The 18638-nt window shown below is 41.5% G+C and overlaps 1 protein-coding gene and 1 pseudogene across 11 annotated transcripts in view; both read left to right on the top strand.

Annotated features, from left to right (window-relative positions):
- Positions 1-269: 269 nt before the first annotated feature.
- CD55 (CD55 molecule (Cromer blood group)) overlaps positions 270-18638 on the top strand; it is a 49284-nt gene continuing 30915 nt past the window's right edge. For 4 of the 11 annotated variants that reach the window (XM_042926382.1, XM_042926379.1, XM_042926378.1 and 1 more), the window contains exons 1-7: positions 272-470; positions 1258-1449; positions 2880-3071; positions 3438-3537; positions 4607-4692; positions 10416-10604; positions 16308-17819. In XM_042926382.1, the coding sequence (XP_042782316.1) occupies positions 368-470; positions 1258-1449; positions 2880-3071; positions 3438-3537; positions 4607-4692; positions 10416-10604; positions 16308-17819 (2374 nt within the window). In that variant the 5' untranslated portion in view covers positions 272-367. Of the gene's footprint in view, positions 471-860; positions 1159-1257; positions 1450-2879; positions 3072-3437; positions 3538-4606; positions 4693-10415; positions 10605-16307; positions 17820-18638 lie in introns of those variants that run through there. The other 7 variants (XR_006199144.1, XR_006199143.1, XM_042926383.1 and 4 more) reach the window with 6 other exon arrangements.
- LOC122212556 lies at positions 7764-7863 on the top strand (annotated as a pseudogene).

Here is an 18638-nt window from a genome sequence, read left to right as displayed (position 1 = left end):
GCTTCTCCTCCGTTCTCCCCAGGTTTTTACTTGGAAGGCAGATGTTTACATTTGCAGATGGGAGCTCATCGCAGGCCCCACCCCAGCAAAGAGAAAAAGCCAGCCCCTCTCCCGGCCCCTTATCCGCCTTTCCAAGTCTGGGATCCCTGGGGGCGGGTGACGCGAGAGCCCCCGCCCTCGCCCTGCCCGGCACCTGGTGCGGCAAACTCCCCCACCCGTCTCTTTGCCCCACCCTTGGTGATTCAGAGCGCCAGCCCCGCCCAGGCTCTAATTTAACTCGCCCGGCGGTTCCGCCGGGCGCTGCTGCTACTTACGGCTCCTTGCTGGAGCCGCTTGGACTCGCTCCGGGTCCCCGTCCCCGCGCGCCATGGGTCCCGCGCGGCGGAGCGTCCCCGCAGCGCTGCGCTTCCTGGGCGGGCTGAGCGTGCCGCTGCTGCTGCTGCTGCTGCTGTGCCCACCCGCCGCGCAGGGTGAGCGGGGGGACCCGGGTGGGGGGGGCAGCCCCCCTGGGTGAACCCTTAGTCCGCGTGGGAGGGGCTGGATCCGTCTCCGCGGAGACCGGGAAGTCTGGGGACCCGGGGGAGGTGAGGAATGCGGGCACGGGTAATTGTTCCCGTAATCCTCTACCCTTGAGGCTCAGAGCTCCCACTAGCACGACCCGTTGGGGACCGGGAGAGGATCGCCGCTGCTAAAATGCAAGTTTTGGGGTCTTGCGGTGCCGGCCCCCAGCTCGCGTGGCTTTAGGAGTGAGGCGTGGACGGTTGAGGAAGCGCGGGCTGAGTCTGCGGAGCAGCCGAACACGGGGAACCCAAAGGGCAGGGCTCAAAGAGTGAATGCTCAGCCTCCCCTCCCCCCCAAAACATCTCTTTAAGGGTGGGTGGCCAAAGAGTTGACCACTCTCCCCTCTTACACAGTTGGGTGCTACACGGGACGCTACAAGTTTGCGCGTCTTCTTTGGGTAGTAACGTCCGGAGGGGGCGTCCGTCTTCATTGTGCGCTTAGCAACTGTATGCGTGTTCTAAACCACTTTACAAACAAAAGAATGAAGGGAAGGGGTTCCTTCCTTATTTTAGCACTGAATTAATTGACAAGAATGGCAGCCTAGCAAGTTCCTGGATGGAACTTGGAAGTTCAGCGCTGGATGGAACTGTTACATGTGTATCAAAAGCCCTTGCCGCTTCCCTTACTCCTCTGGGAAAAGGTATGTTGCTGTGAATTGAAAAGTCTTAAGTGCTTTTTTTTTTTTTTTCTCCCTAGGTGACTGCAGCTTGCCCCCAGAGGTACCTAATGCCCACCCAACTCTGAGTGATCGTGATCTTAAGAGTTTTCCTGAAGGAACCACAGTAACATACAAATGTAATGAAGGCTTTGTAAAAGTCCCTGGCAAGCCAGACTCCGTGATCTGTCTCAGTAACAATCAATGGTCGGAGGTGGCAGCATTTTGTAACCGTAAGTTCTTAATTTTTTTGTATGTAAGTTATGGGAATGGAATGTATCTTGTTAGTTTAATTTTATCCCTCTTCGCAGTGACTGGTAATTGATAGTTTTCAAGCATTATTAAACCCCAGGGTATAGCTGGCACTTTACCCTGCAGCTAATTGACTGTCATTACTTCCCAGAATAGGTCCTGCTTCTTCGTTAACAGGTTTGGGGTTTCTGTTGTTTTTTGTTTGTTTGTTTTGTTCTTTGTGGGTTTTTTTTTGTTTGTTTGTGTTTGTTGTTGTTTCCCCCTAATGCTGTACCTCCTGAAATAATAGAGAAAATAAACAATAGGTACAACATAGGAAGTAAATTATATATGTTTGGCAATCACCTTGAGACACAAAACAGAGGTCTGTTTTCTTAAATTTCATTTTGGAAGGTAAGACTTAGCAAATACCACTCTGTGGTGGTGTTTTAAAAAGTTCTCTATTTTTACCTCCAAATCTATCATTAGAGGCATAGTCCTGCATTAGCTTTGACATATACAAGTAAACATAAAGGTAAGACTTGGTTCCTGGCTTTGGACAACCTGCAGTAATAGAAGGTACGTAAATACAGAACCTGCCACAAGTGTTTTTTGCAACCAGGTGTGAAATCAGCTTTAACTTTTTGTTTTTACGTATCCATGATTTCAGAAGGCAGTGTGTTGAAGTAAGTAGGCCTTTGAGCATGTATCAAGTTTTAGAGTTTATGACCCTTCTACATATATTGAGTTGGGTGGGGACTCTTCCCCCCATTTTACAGCTGGAAAACAGTCCCCCAGAAGTGAGATAACTTCTTGAGATCAGCAGTTCTTATGCAGGAGAGCCAGAGTCCGAACTTGAGCCTTTGGACTAGACATCCAATGTCCCTTCCACGATCCCATGCTTCTCCAAATTCACAATTGCCCAGACATTTACAGTTAGTACTTTTATGTACATTATTGGCCCATCTGATCCTTGGCCTCCTGGGTTGTTAGGATTAAATGAGTTTTTACATGTATAAGACATTTAGAAGTATTCAACAAATATTAGCTATTATTGTCACTGGTATTGTCATTGTCCAGGACATTAGCCCAGGAGTCTGGAAATACTGGTTTTCATCTGATCTCCTCCCCATCCTCCATAGGGCAAATAAGCGTCAGTGCCAGAACTGTGCCAGCAATTTAAATGGGTTCTACTTCCTGCATTGTGGGCATAGTGATATCTACATACCCAATTTACTTCATAAGCATACGTGTGAATATGCTCGATGTGCTGTAAATGTCATAGTCATATTAATATGGTCAAATACGAAATATGTACAAAGAAGTACAGAAAAAGGCGTGATGTAAAGGATCAAATAATTCTGGATAATTAAACATAGATTATAAAACAAAGTGATGTTACCTACGTTGTTGCTTTTGTTAATACTTTCAGGTAGCTGCGATGTTCCACCCAGGCTACGTTTTGCATCGCTCAAGAGGTCTTTTAGCAAACAGAATTATTTCCCTGAGGGTTTCGTTGTGGAATACGATTGCCGTCCGGGCTACAGAAGGAACCAAACTCTCTCAGAGAAACTAACTTGCCTTCAGAATTTTATGTGGTCCACACCAGATGAATTTTGCAAAAGTGAGTATAATTTTACAGAGTATTCTCAATCATACGGTATTTGGGGAAATAGTACTTCTTCCTTCATTCATGCCAGAAGTCTACGTGTGCCTGTCATTATTTAGAATTTCTGGAAAGAACCATTAATTTTATTTTAAATTAGGCAAACTAAATACTCGTGAGATAGGAATATTAATTAACTCACACATTTCACATTTAATTAGTTTAAGGCCACCTCAGATGTAATGAGTGTATATTCTAAATATGTTATTTGAAACTTACCATATGAAAGCAGGGTATGAAACGTCTACGGATAAGAAGTGACAATGCATTTGCATAGATGTGCCTGATAATCTAATGAAAAAATAAATTTGTGCTCTCTTCTAGAAAAATCCTGTCCTACTCCTGGAGATATAGCACATGGTCATGTCAGTATAACAACTGACATATTATATGGTGCATCTATTTCCTTCTCGTGTGACACAGGGTACGTTTGGGCATAGTTTGTATTTATACTCTATATTTAATTAGTGTGAAAACAGGATGGAAAGTGTAAGTGTTTACATTTGTGGTCAGTGTTTACAAGCTAGTCCCCATAAAACGAGTCCTCTGCTCAAAGATCTTTTATCATGAGCTCATCACAGTTACGTGTAATAAAATGGGGCAAGAAAAGACAATTTCTTGTAACATCAAATTCCCTCAATTGCTAGATTTCAGTACGTCTATGATTCACTAGAACGTTTTAAATGTGATTGGCAAAGGAAGAAAAACATGTTTGCACTTGTAGAAATTAAGTCCTTCAATGGTTCAAAAGAAACCCGTCCTTAATTTGCCTAAATTTACCATATTTTCTTCTATATGCAAATGGCCTGTTAGAAAGTATGATGTGTCAAAGACATTTATTCCTAGTGTGAAAATACCATTCTGCCCTGAGGTCTTTTCTAAGTCCCATATGTACGGAAAAGGAACTCACTCATTGAGTATCATCGGTGTCTCAGACACTTCTGGAAACTTTATGTTCATTTTCTCATTGAATATCTGCACATTGAATTATGATATTTTACTCCATGTGTGTGTGTGTGTGTGTCCCTGCTCTTTAGAAAATAAAAATACCAGCATCACTTGTCTCCTGTACGAAACAGAGACGTTTGGGTCATTAATATGATTAATATCAAATCTGGGGAGTACTTTGAACCCTTAAAATATGTTCTGTTATTCAGTGAATGCCTTATTGATCGTTTAGCATTCAGAAATATAAAATATCCAAACATCTGTATCACCGTAAAATGTTTCAAAACACTTTCATGTTCTCTCACACGGACTCCACCCAAATCAAAAATGTTTTGCCTGTCTCCTACCTTTTTTTCATTTGGATATCACCTTTTTAAAAGTAAATTTTTCTTTTCCTTTACACTGCCATGTAAACTTTGATCAACTATTGTCTCGTCTCCATCTACAGGGATAGTAAATATTTTAAGGTGATAATTCTGGAGAATTTAAACGAAGCCACACACGTGTGGATGAGACCTAACTTTTCTCTCCATTCATTGTTTTAGGTATAGGCTAGTAGGTGCAACTTCTAGTTACTGTTCCCTTGTAGACCAGGGTGTGGAGTGGAGTGACCCGTTGCCAAAATGCGAAGGTAAGACTGAAAAAAACCTAAGTGCTCTGGTGGTAAGGCTGAATAATCAGTGGTAAATTACGCTCTTATTTCTTTAAGTTTGTTTATTTATTTTTGAGAGAGACGAAGACAGCGCAAGTGGTGGGGGTGGGGTGGGCAGAGAGAGGGGGAGAGGGAGAATCCCAAGCAGCTCTGTGTTGTCAGCGCAGAGTTGGATGCGGGGCTTGAACTCATGAAACTGGAAGATCATGACCGGAGCCGAAACCAAGAGTCGGTGCTTAACCGACTAAGCCACCCAGGCGCCCCTGCGTTACTTCCTCTCATTAAGAATTATCCACAGTGTGTATTTGTAGTACCCTCACTTTCCAATGTAGGAATGTCTTAGCTACTGTATCAGTAATGTTTCTTACTTTATTAGTTATGGAGATAAAGGATTAAAAACCCAACAAACTCCAAAACAAACACACACACACACACACACACACACACACACACAAAAGCCACCAAACTGAGATATGTATTGTGCTCAGTCGTACATTATCCTACCTTTCCTTCTAACAATCAAGCAAAATAGATACAGAGTTTTTTTTTCCCCCACAATTTTTAATTTTATGGATTAAAATACTTTTTATCAGAGAATCTATATGATCTGACCCTACATCCCAACATAAGTGGCAAGAGAAGGCATTTAACCCAGACTTCTGGATTCAAATCCATTATTTTTCTAAAACCCAGTGTTGTCTATCTGCCTCTTGTGGGATTATGAGTTGAGCTAATTATCAATAAATGTTTTCATGTGTGATTTATTTTTCATCATTAGAGAAATAAGGTTATACAATATAGAAGAAATATGACTTCTGCACTTGAGGATCTTATCTGCTAAAAGGGAGGTAGGGCACAGAAATAATATCATAAATACATGTATCAAGCCAAATTTATATCCACTCTAGACATAGGTCTCCTGAAAATTGAGAGGGGTAACGTCCATGGAACATATTTCTTTTTTCTTCTTAAGAAAAAATGTAGCATTTAAAAATGTAGACTTGAGGGGTACCCGGGTGGGTGCAGTTGGCTGAGTTCTGGCTCTTGACTTTGGCTCAGGTCATGATCTCACGGTTCGTGAGATTGAGCCCCACATCGGGCTGCATGCTAACAGTGCACAGCCTGCTTGGGATTCTCTTTCTGCCTCTCTCTCTGCCTTTCTCTCTGTCTCTGTCTCTGTCTCTGTCTCATTCTCTCTCTCTCTGTCTCTCTCTTTCAAAAATAAATAAACATTTCTTAAAAACTTTTAAAATGTGGGCTTTATTTCTCCCATCTTTGCTAAAATCATTGCTAAGTTCAAGTTTTTGGTGTTATTAGGAGCAGGAAACTGGAATAGACTTAGCGTAATTTGTCCGGCACGTATTGATGGGCACACGGTAGTAGGCAATGTGTGGGGTCAGTTGATATGAAGACAAATAAATTGAAGCCTTGCCAACCAAGAGCTTGCAGGAGTAAGCTGATCACACCCACACCCTCCTTGCGCTCACTCCACCCTCCTCTCTCTGCTACATCTTTGTCTCGTTGTTATTACTTCGAAAATTTTAGCATTACTGCCCCCCACCATCTTTCCCATTTCCACCATCCAGCCGGGGATGTTGTACATGATACTAGAGTAAGTCTGGACGGCAAAGAGGAACCAGACTGTATTTTTTTCCCGACACAGACAACTTGTCCAGGAGTCTGGACAAGCAGTCTCCCAGTCTGAGGCTGCAATCTTCACAAGCAGCCGCTGTCAGGAACTTCACAGACATGTGGACACCAAGCACGTAACCCAGCACAGTAGAGCTTCTGCACTGCAAACACACTTTCTCTTCATGTTTGGCCGGGGCTGGGCCACAGTCCTACTCCCTGTCTGGTAACTTGAACTCCATTTTCCTCTTTGACTGGGGTTCCTGTTTTCCTCTTTGATTGTTCTATCCATTTCGCAGTTCAGCAACCACGGACACCTGTGTCTTGCAAAACAGGAGCCCTTTTTCCTAAAACAAACCTGTGCCTTCAGCCATCCCGATAAAGCCCAGTTCTTTTAGGCTCTGATTCTGATTTTCCACGTGACTTAATTTTTCTGTTTGGACAATGCCAAAGGATGAAGTGGAAAATACACATTCTTAAACAGTGAGCTGCCTCACCTTAAGTACACAGCCGTGGCCTCTGGACACACCAGAGTGCTTTAATGTCAGCGTGTAGACTGAGGAAGGAAAGAAAAGGTTAAGGTCAAGATGTGCCCTTGGTTATACATCAAACTTAGGTAGTGCTTGGTCCTTTCTGAATGAAGCTTCAATGTCAGAAGGATCTGTTTTCTTACTTTCTCCCAATGTTTTCTTTTCTTTTTTAAAAAAAAATTTTTTTTATTGTTTATTTATTTCTGAGAGTGAAGGAGAGAGAGAGAGAGAGACAGAGTGTGAGCAGGGGAGGTGCAGAGAGAGAGAGGGAGACACAGATTCCGAAGCAGGCTCCAGGCTCTGAGCTGACAGCTCAGAGCCCGACGTGGGGCTCAAACCCAAGGACCGCAAGACCGTGACCTGAGCAGAAGTCGGACGCTCAACCGACTGAGCCACCCGGGTGCCCCTCCCAATGTTTCCTTTTTTCAGAAGTACCTTTAGTGAACTGCTATCCCCTGCAATCCTGGAATATATCTGTATAATATCTGCTGTCCCAGACCCATCCCATTATCTTCACCTCCCACTTCTAATCACTAAATCGTTTTGCTTTATCTCCTTAATATACTTCCAAACCTGTGTCTTATCCTCCATCTGTATGACTTCTATGTGGTTGATTATCCTTCATCTGGACTCTTGCAGTAAGGGCCACTCCTAACATTTTCAAGGGCCCAGAGCAAATCTAAATGGAGGTTCGTGACCTAAGACCCAATCTGTCTCAAATAGATATCCCCTTCTGTCGCTGTGAGAAGTCTCTGATGCCTGTCAATGGACCACTCAGCCCACACACCCAAGCCATGCGCCCTGTGACCTTTTTTTCCCACTCCACTGAACTTTGGGCTGCAGATGTACACATCGACAGTATAGACCATTCTCAACAATCGGACCATGTGATTGCTTCCACAGCATATATATTAAAATTGGGACGATACAGAGATTAGCGTGGCCCTTGCTCAAGGATGACACACAAATTTGTGAAGTGTTCCATATTAAAAAAAAAAAAAAAAAAGAATACAGACCAGGAGAAGGGACCTTTCAGGCCCTGCAAAGGGTGCTGGCACAGGGAATTCTGGGCCAGTTCCTAGAGCGTGATTTACAGCGGGAGTGGAGGGGGAGCTCGCAGTGAGCACGCCTTCGTGCCCTGCAGATATCCCACCCGGTAGGGAGAGGCACAGTCAGAGGAGGGCCACAGCATGGCATTTTAAAGTGTGGGAGCCAGGGGCGTCTGGGTGGCTCACTTGGTTCAGCATTGAACTTCGGCTCAGGTCATGATCTCGCGGTTCGTGAGTTTGAGCCCCACATCTGTGCTGATGGTGCAGGGCCTGCTTGGGAGTCTCTCTCTCTCTCTCTCTCTCTCTCTCTCTGCCCCTCCCCACCCCATCTATCTCAAAATAAATAAAACTTAAAAAGAAAATAAAGTATGGGAGCTAGGGCAAGAGTCCCCACTTGCCTGAGCTCAAAAGTGACACTGTTCGCAATGGCCCCATCCTCTATTCTTGTAATATTTCATCCACACGCTACCCAGAGTGATGCATCTGAAACACAAATGTGTCTCATCATTTCCTTCTTAAAGCTGATCCTTGTCTCCTCGTCACTTACAACGTCCAAACTCCTTGGTGAAGCATACAAGGCTAGCCGTGGCCTTCCTACTTCGTGCTTATGTCTTGCCCTCATACTTCACGCTGTACCCACACTCACTGCCCTCCCGCTTTCCTTCTGTGACTGCCTCTGCCTGGAGTGTCCTTTGGCCCCTTCAATTGCTGGACTTCTCTTCTTTTTCTTATTGAGGGTTTGCTTTGATAGTCCTTCTAGAAGTTTCTCCTGACCTTCCAGCTGGTTAACTGTCCTTCTTCTCTCTTTCCACACCACGGAACACACTTCTGCCGAAAGTCTCCCTATCTTGTGTTAAAATTAAAATCGTTTGTATTTAATTAAAGATTAAATTAAAATCTTTTTTGTCACTCTGCTTGAAGACCCAGGACTTAGTATCTTCTTTAGTTTTGCAATTCTGTTTCTAGAACAATGCCTGGTATGCATTAGGCACTCGGAAAATATCTGAACTGTATCGATGGTGATATGTGTTGTTATCAGACACCCAAGCCCAGAGCAAAGTAGACTAACTTGTTTTTGCTTCTTGCTTTGATCGATGGCCTAAAAGTAATTTATAAATTTTCTAGTATTCTCTGGTTACTTAAGGCCGCTCGACGTAACGTAATTTGATGTATACAGGTGATCAAATTGCTTTCCTAATTCAAGGAAAAAAAATAACAAACAACGTCATGGCTCTAGAGAATGTGGAACCATTGCATTGTTTTTTTAATCAGGGCAACTTCTAGAGAGAGGTCTCTTTTTATAGTATAACCAGAGAGACCCTGCTTGTATTTGTTTGACATATTCCGCTGCTCAATAAATTTACGTGAAGTAAAAGGCTGTGAGTCAATACATGCTTAAAAAAATTTATCCTAAAGGTTAAAATGTAATCCTGACATTTAAGGTATTTTGCTCTGTCAAAATGATCTATTCGTATTTCCCAAGTATGCCACTTAACTTCTTTATTTTTTTTAAGGTTTATTCATTTTTCAGAGACAGACAGAGCGTGAGTGGGGGAGGGGCAAAGAGAGAGGGAGACACAGAACCTGAAACAGGTTCCAGGCTCTGAGCTGTCAGCACAGAGCCCATTGCAGGGCTCAAACTCACAGACCATGAGATCATGACCTGAGCTGAAATCTCAAAAGCTCAACCGACTGAGCCACCCAGGCACCCCGCCACTTGACTTCTAAGCTCCTTTCCTTTAGCATCATTTTTCCCTGGAATAAAGAGCAATGCCCTCTCCTCTGCTGTCTTTGCAGAAGGGTACATCTCAGTATTAAATTCAAGTTCCATTTCCTCCTTAAAATCTCTGTCCTGCTTTCACTTCTGAACTCTGGCAGTATTTACTTTTTTCTAGCACAATTTGATCTGGAATATGTACAGACTTTATTGTAATTTTTGCTTTACTTATATGTTCTAAATCTTATTATTTTTTTTTTTTTAATATATTTTGAGAGAGAGAGAGAGCAGGGAAGGGGTTTGAGACAAGGGCAGAGAGAGAGAGAGAATCCCAAACAGGCTCCATGCTATCAGAGCAGAGCCTGATGCAGAGCAAGATCCCACAGACTGTGAGATCATGACCTGAGCCAAGATCAGGAGTCAGATGCTTAAATGCCTAAGCCATTTCTTATTCTAAATCTTATTTCTTATTTCTAAATTCTTATTCTATTCTATTCTATTCTATTCTATTCTATTCTATTTCTTATTTCTTATTTCTAAATCTTATTTCTATACATTGGTCTCAAAGTTAGCATTCATGTTTTACAACATTTGCATCCAAAGCTCCAAATATATTCTCGTTACTTAATATGTATTTATAAGCATCCCTTGTTGATAATGCTGAATTTAGAGAAATGGTAGATTTTTAATTCTTTAAAATAATTTAACATATCTTAGTCTTATGTAAAAATACCTTGGCAGTTTTATTAATTTAAAATATGTTGGAATGTTTTAAAGAAATTGTTTGTCCAGAACCACAAGAAATTAGCAACGGAAGCATTCAAAATCCACGGAAAACCTATGTGTATCAACAGTCTGTAAAATATCAGTGTAATCAAGGCTTTACCCTGATCGGAGAGAACTCTATTTATTGTACTGTCAAAGATGACCAAGGAGAATGGAGTGGCCTGCCCCCTGAATGCAAAGGTAATCAGTTTGCATAGTTATGTTTTTGTTTTATTTTTACCTTTAGGACTATATGTGGGCTACAGAGATTCCATGAACCCCCTGAGAAATGAATGTACGATGTTGTACATGTGCATATCTGCATTTTTCTGGGGGACACAGTTTTTTATCAGATCCTCAGAAGAGTCTATGGGTTCCAAGAAAGAAAGAACCACTGATATGGAGAACATATGATAATATATAAATAAATACATACATATACACACACAGCATATACAAATACACACGCGTGCACACACACACACACACACACACACCGTAATGTCTCATGCTATAGTGAATTAGCTTAAGTTTGCTACTTCTTACCACATTACTTTCAATGAGTTAATATTGATACAAAGGTCCGTAGGGTGGCTTATTTTATTCAGTTAGGAGGGAAAGTTAGACTTAACTGAGGGATCTAGCTAGTAGTCCCAGTAGGTGGTATTTGTTTTAGCAATGTCATGTTTGAATGCCGGTATAACTCAAGCAAATGCTACTTTTATAATTATACTTGGAATTGCATTGGCATGGATTTTTAAATATCAGTGTTTGTGAAAAGTAGGTTTGTGTTATAAACGGTGTACATTAACAGAGCAGTAATATTAAAACCATGCAGACTAGTATAAAATGAGAAGTAAACCCTCAGAAGTGACCGCTGTTCACAAATTTTCGTGTTCGATTCTAGAAAATAAACATACATACGCATATTTTTTTTACAACATTTATTTTTTTAATCATAGCTGTTGTATGGTTGTATCATTTATTTAACCTGTTGAGGGGAATTTAGTTTTTGATTCTAGTTTGCTTCGTGAATTATTATGACAAAAGATGCTGCAAGGAATATTATACATCTGGAATTGCACGTGTGGGCAAGTACATTTTGTACAATAAATTCCTTGCAGTGTAATTACTGAAGCAAAGGTATACGCACTTGAACTTTTGATAGATGTTATCAACACTGTTTCCAAAGAAAATGTAGCAATTTACTCTCCTACACATATCGCATCATTGTGCTGGTTCTCTGCACAGTTAATGAGCACGGTTATTATGATGTGGAGATGTGACAATGTAAGCAGTGAACATTTCATTTTATTGTTTGAGTTAATTTAATTATGGGTGAGGTGTGATATGTGGTTTTTTTTCCCCCTTAATCTATTTGACACATGTCATATTTACCCTGCCTTATTAAATCATCAGTTATTTAGAGCTTATAACTCTAGGATAGTGCCCAAGTAGGCCATGGTAGGCTAATGTTTCTATTACAATAACTGCCAAATCTGGATCCATTTTTTTAAGTCATATTTTTTAAATTCATTTTGATTTTTTGAGAGAGAGAGAGAGAAAGAGAGCAGGGGAGGGGCAGAAAGAGAGAGAGGAGGCGAGAGAATCCCAAGCAGGCTGCACACCAAGAGCACAGAGCCTGATGCGGGGCTCGAACTCATGAACCGTGAGATCATGACCTGAGCTGAAATTCGAGAGTTGGCCACTTAACCGATTGAGCCACCTAGACGCCCCCTTTTAAGTCATATTTTTAAAGGCGTAAGTTACAAGTCCTGGGAACAAGGAGGACTGCATGAACTCGAATTCCTGGGGGTGGCGAGTGAAGGCAAGATGTTCCGAGGTACACCTGTTCTGGGGATTCGTCGCAAATCACATAAAAAAACCACTGCCAGGAGAGAGAGAAGTGGGCAAAGCTTTTATTTATTTATTTTTAAATTATTTTTTAATGTTTACTTATTTTTGAGAGAGAGAGAGAGAGAGAGACCAAGCATGAGCAGGGAAAGGGCAAAGAGAGAGGGAGGCACAGAATCCGAAGCAGGCTCCGGGCTCTGAGTTGTCAGCCCAGCGTGGCTTGAACCTACAAACCGCGAGATCATGACCTGAGCCCAAGTTGAACGCTTAACCGACTGAGCTACGCAGTTGCCCCAAGAAATGGGCAAAGCTTTTAATGGTTCTGGTGGGGTAGGAAAATACACGGAAAATTGAGGTTCTCACATGCAGTGTTGGTTTCTCCAAAAGGTCATTTGGTGATTTCTGGGCTGCAGGGGAGACTGGGGTGTTAGACCCAGAGCTTCCAAAGTACAGAATGAAATTCCTCAGATCTTAATGGTATTTGAGCAATGAATACCTATCTGAGGAAGAAGCTTGGATCAAGCACACAGCCAGTCTCCCCCTTAAGATATTTGTGACCATTTTGAAGCTGTGTGGGGAAGGAGGCTGGATTGTTGGGCTGGGGACTCTGAAGGACAGACCTGGGATCCCCCACAGTTTCCCAGGGATGAGGAAACAAAGATCTTCCAGGTTGTCCAGGAAAAGCCCACAGGGGCCATCCCCAAGGATCGGAGGCATTGGTAGAATAGACTGAGTCTTACTAAGACTGAGACCCATCTCAGTTCCTCATGGGCTGAGGAGGTGATCACCTCCATTGCCAGTCTGCCTATCAGAAAAGGGGACCTGTCTTTGGAAGATCATAGCTTCTGAATGTTTTAGATACAAATATCTATAATACAATAAAAAAGTTATTAGGCATGGCGAGAAGCAAGAAATTATAACCAAACCAGGGAGAAATAAGTCCAGAGGAAAGAGATCTAGATAATTGAGTTAGCAGGCAAGGACTTTAAAATAAGTGACTAATATGTTTAAGTTATTAAAGGAAAAGATAAATAGAGAATTTCAACAAAGAACTGGAGTCTGTAAAAATGGAGTAGACTTTCTACAGCTGAAAAATACAAAATCCGAAATGAAGAGCATGATAGATAGGTTTCACAGTGATTTGGACACAGCAGGAAGCAGTGTTAGGAACAGGAAGGAAGATTCATTAATAATGCCCAGAAGCACAAAGAGGGGGAAAAATGTAAAATAAAGATACAACTTTAGGAGATATTTGAGACATGTGAAACTGTTCTAACCTATGTTAGCTAAGGAGGAGAGACAGAGAAGGAGATAAATAGGAATAGAAATATTCAGAGAAATGACACACTGTTCCAAAACTGATGAAATACATCAACATATTGCAAAAGTTCTCCGGACTCTAAACAGAACAAAAATAAATCCATTTCCAGGCATCTCATAGCAAAAATTTTGGAAACTTAAAATAAAGATAAAAGTACCAAGAGACAAAGAGACACATTATCTTCAAAGGAGCGACAACTGATCACGGACTTCTCGACAAAAATTATGGAAACCAAAGACAACAAGAAGAAATCCTTCAAGTAAAGGAGAACTGCTCACCCTGGGCTCTTTCCCTGGTGAATACATCCTTTAAGACTGAATGCAAAACGATATGTTCTCCTATGAAAACCAAGGGAACCTGTCCCCAGCAGACCAGACCTGCACAGAATGACACAGTAAAACTAGTCCTTCAAGCAGAATGAAAATAATCCCAAGTAAAACAGGAAAATGCAAAAGGAAATGAAGAACGCTACCAAGATTATATACACGACCATGGACTCTACAAAACAGTCAACGTAGTGCCTCCTGGGATGTGACTTCTATGTCAAATACAAATGTGTAATAGCAAGTGAGCAAAAGACAGAAGGAGGTAAATTGAATTCAGTTGTTACAAGGTTCTGGCAATACTAAAAAGTGGTAAAGATGTTAATTTGCATAATTGACCTCTAGTTTAATACATGCCATGCTTTCTAGGGCCATCATGAAAATAATAGTGACAGAATGTAGAAATCATAAGCTAATAAGGGAATGTTAATGAATGGTTCTTCCAAAAGGAAACAAGAGAGGAAGAGAAACATAAAATAGATGGGTGGAATGGCAAACTAAGAGTAAGGTGTTTGATATAAACCCAACTGTATCAGTAATTATACTAAGTGTAATTTAAGTAAGATTGCCAGACCGGATTTAAAAAAAAAAAAAAAAAAAAACAACTATCTGCTTTACAAGGGACCCAATTTAATGATAAGAACACTGAATGGTCAGACGTAAAAGATGGAAAAATATACTTTGCAAACAATTACCAAAAATCAATAAGTAAATAAAAACAGCTCATGCAATTCTATTAGTATTAAGGCATACGTAAGGTAAGAGAGTACATAATGACAAAGGGGGTCAGTTCAACAGGAATCTATCACGATCTACGATCTATGAACACTTGAAAAAAAGCTTCAATTCACACATTGTTAAAAATGGACAGAAAGAAAAATAGACAAATCCATGATTATAGTTTGAGAATTCTACATACCTGTTTCAATAGCTGATAGAACAAGCAACCAAAAGGAATACAGAAGCAACGGTTAAACTTTAAAAAACTGATATATTTTCATATAAGCATATTTCATTCAGTACTCTTAAGAGCACGGAACCCTGAAAAACTTTTTTTTTCAAGGGTGCATGGAACATTGACCGTATTCTGGGCTCTAAATCACAGTATATCGCAGCAGACTGAAATAATTCGGAGCTCGCTTTCTGATGGCGAGGGCATTAAACTAGACACCAAATAACAAAGAGGTAACCGGAGAAGCACTTTCCAGGAAACTTAAGCTCCACTAGCACGTAAGCCCCCTGGGTCAAAAATGAGAACTAACGTGGTGGAACAAAGGATAAATTTTACATGTGAGCATCTTAGAGGAAAAACCCACGTAAAAGCTTTACTTACACTAAGAGCACCGTCTATCATTTTTTGAGTGCCTAAGTACTGTGCCACTGGCTAGGTATTTGATGTGCCTTATCCTTTTTCCAGCGTCGTTTGAGGTAGACACAGGAAGCAGAAGTAAAGGACATACAACCTGGGAGTGCATGGGGCAAAATGTCTGTTGGTGGAACTGGCACTATGCTAAAATGTGTTGCTTCAGGGACAAGAACTGTGGGGAATAACTTACCTCAATTATACCTCTCCTTCCTTACAATAATGTCATAAAATCTGCTTTGTTTTTATCTTCATTGCACACACGAGAACACCGAAGCTTAGCAGAATTAGAGAACTTGACCACAGTTTCTAGTGTGTGGTGAAATGGGTCGCCCTACTCGGCGCTGCCTTAGGAAGGAATTTGCAAGCCACGCGAAGTCAAAAAGGCACCAAAGACCTAAAACTGTGCCAGGTTTTTAGATTTGTGATTCTCGTAATAGGATCTTAACGGAAGCTGCAAATTCAGATATTTGTTACCTGACCTAAAATCCAAGGAGGAACTAAATTAGGATATGTAAAGTTGGTAGCCAGCACAAGAGGAAAAAGTTATTTTATTCAGGCTGACTTTATTATGTGAAAAAAGAAGTAAAGCAAAAACGTTTCCGAGGTCGCTAACATGCCAGAAAGCACTGGAAAAAGGAACTATGTTGTGATTATCTCTGTCCAGTGTTGTTCTTTGGTCTTGGCATAAGCAAAGGAAGACATTTTGTGAGAGAAAACATCTCAATTTGGGGTGTGTCACAGGCTGAGATTACTACCAACTCTGACTTTGGTTTCCTTTCTTTACACAGAAAACAGTTTACGAACCTCAGTACTACTTTGGTGCAAACCCACTTTAACTGGCTGTGGGTATCATTTATATCAGAGCAAACACAATGTGGCATTTCAGGTCCTTGGGAAATTCACAATAAGACTTGCTTTCCTAAATGTCAAATTTAGGTGTTTTTAGGAAGAAAGGGAGAAGTCACAGAGCAAGCAGTTGGTTCCTAAATCTTAACTTGACAGCATTATTTAGCTAATTTTTGTACAATTCTCTTCCGCAGAAAACGCCCAGATTTCTAAGGGCATGCCAGCAGTTCAGAAGCCTTCAATGGCAAGTGTTCCAAGTACGAAAGTCCCATCAGCTCCTCAGAAAACCACCACAGTGAATGTTCCAGGTACTAAAGCCCCATCACCTCCTCATAAAGCCACCACAGTGAATGTTCCAGGTACTGAAGCCCCATCAACTCCTCAGAAACCCATCATAGAAAATGTTCCAGGCACTGAAGCCCCATCAACTCCTCATAAACCCACCACAGTGAATGTTCCAGGTACTGGAGCCCCATCAACTTCTCAGACACCCACCACCACAAATGTTCCAGGTACCAGAGTCCCATCAGCTCCTCAGAAACCCACCACCATAAATGCTCCAGCTACAAAGGCCCCATCAATTCCTCAGAAATTCAACACAGTAAATGTTTCAGCTACAGAAGCCCTTTTACCTCCTCAGAAATCCAACACAACAAATGCCTCAGCTACAAAGTCCCCCTCAACTCCTCAGAAACCTGACACAATAAATATTTCAGCTACAGAAGCCCTACCAACTCCTCAGAAACCCAGCATAGTAAATGTTTCAGCTACAAAGGCCCCATCAACTTCTCAGAAACCCAACACAATAAGTTCTTCAGCTATGGAAGCCCTACCAACTCCTCAGAAACCCAACACAATAAATATTTCAGCTACAAAGCTCCCATCAACACCTCAGAAACCTGACACATTAAATTCTTCAGCTACAGAAACCCTACCAACTTCTCAAAATCTCAGCACAGTAAATGTTTCAGCTACAAAGGCCCCATCAACTTCTCAGAAACCCAACACAGTAAGTTCTTCAGCTGTGGAAGCCCTACCAACTCCTCAGAAACCCAACACAATAAATATTTCAGCTACAAAGCTCCCATCAACTCCTCAGAAACCTGACACATTAAATTCTTCAGCTACAGAAACCCTACCAACTTCTCAAAATCCCAGCACAGTAAATGTTTCAGCTATAAAGGCCCCATCAACTCCTCACAAACCCAACACAATAAGTTCTTCAGCTACTAGAGCCCTACCAACTCCTGAGAAACCTACCACTGTAAATGTTCCAGGTACAAAAGCCCTACCAACTCCTCAGAAATCCACCAAAATAAATTCTTCAACTACAAAGTCCCAACCAACTCCTCAGAAACCTACCACAGCAAATGATTCAGCCACAGCCAAAAAATTCCCTGTATCAAATGCTGTATCTACAGAGACCCCACCGGCAGCCCAGAAGCCCATCGTGGCAAATGCGTCTGCTACACAGGCCATACCAGCAACCCGTAGATCCACCACAGCAAAAATTTCATTTACACAGAGTGTTCCAGCAACACAAAAGTCCACCGCTGTCCATGCCCCAGTGACTAAGGGTTTCCATACAACAAAAAGATTGACCTCTGCTCATATTACAGCAAAACAGAGTTCAGCTGTTGTTCCCAGGGCAACCACGCACTTTCGCTCAACAAGCTCACATAAAGGAAGAGGAACTCTTTCTTCAGGTTAGTTGACACTGTTCGGGTTTTCCTGAGTATGGATCTCATGTGCTACGGTAGAAAGAGTTTTTCATGCTAGCGCTCTTGACTTTCTTCAGAGGCAGATTTGGAGTATGCTAGGGCAAGTTGTTTAAAAAGAACCATTTTACAATAACATAGAAAAAGATTGTGGCTCCATAAAAACAATGCTAAATTAAGATTGGTGAAGAAATTCTGTTTTCCATGTTAGCTTTAGGGAGTCGTTGACTTCTTCAAGACCCTTCTGAGAACCAAACATGTTACTATCCTTAAGGTTGATTTCTGGGTCTGGTTGATTGATAGAGGTCCATCCCTTAAGCAGGCTAAAGGGTGTTCCAGATTCCCTAGAGTTGGTAAAGCATCTCAACAGTGTCTTCGAAGTAAGTGAAAACACAGAATTCTTTGAAATAGTCTATATTAACACAAGGCTCTTTAAATGACAGTTTTTATAAAAGTGGAGTAAACTAGGCTGTAGACTTCAGAAATACCTGTCGAGTGAACCAATGAAACCCTTCTTACTAGTTACTGCTGCTTCAGGCTGCTGGGATGTCCTTTTGTCTCATAACTTGTCTAATGTGTAGCCAAGATTTTTATGGACGTTCTTGTTCCGTATGAGAGATGTCTATTTTTTTTCGGTTCCTTCGAAAATCTCAATAGGACTGTGAGCCAAGAGATAATTTTTAAAAGATTGTTGTAAATTTTTGTTTGAACAAATACACACACACACACACACTGCATAAAATACCCATGTGTGGCTCAATAACTTTTCTAAAGCAAATATTTGTGTAACTACCACAAACGTCAAGA

The sequence above is a fragment of the Panthera leo genome, chromosome F3 (genome assembly GCF_018350215.1).
Source record: "Panthera leo isolate Ple1 chromosome F3, P.leo_Ple1_pat1.1, whole genome shotgun sequence".
Lineage (NCBI taxonomy): Eukaryota > Metazoa > Chordata > Mammalia > Carnivora > Felidae > Panthera > Panthera leo.
Note: the sequence above shows the minus strand (reverse complement) of the source record. Positions and strands in the feature narration are given on the sequence as shown.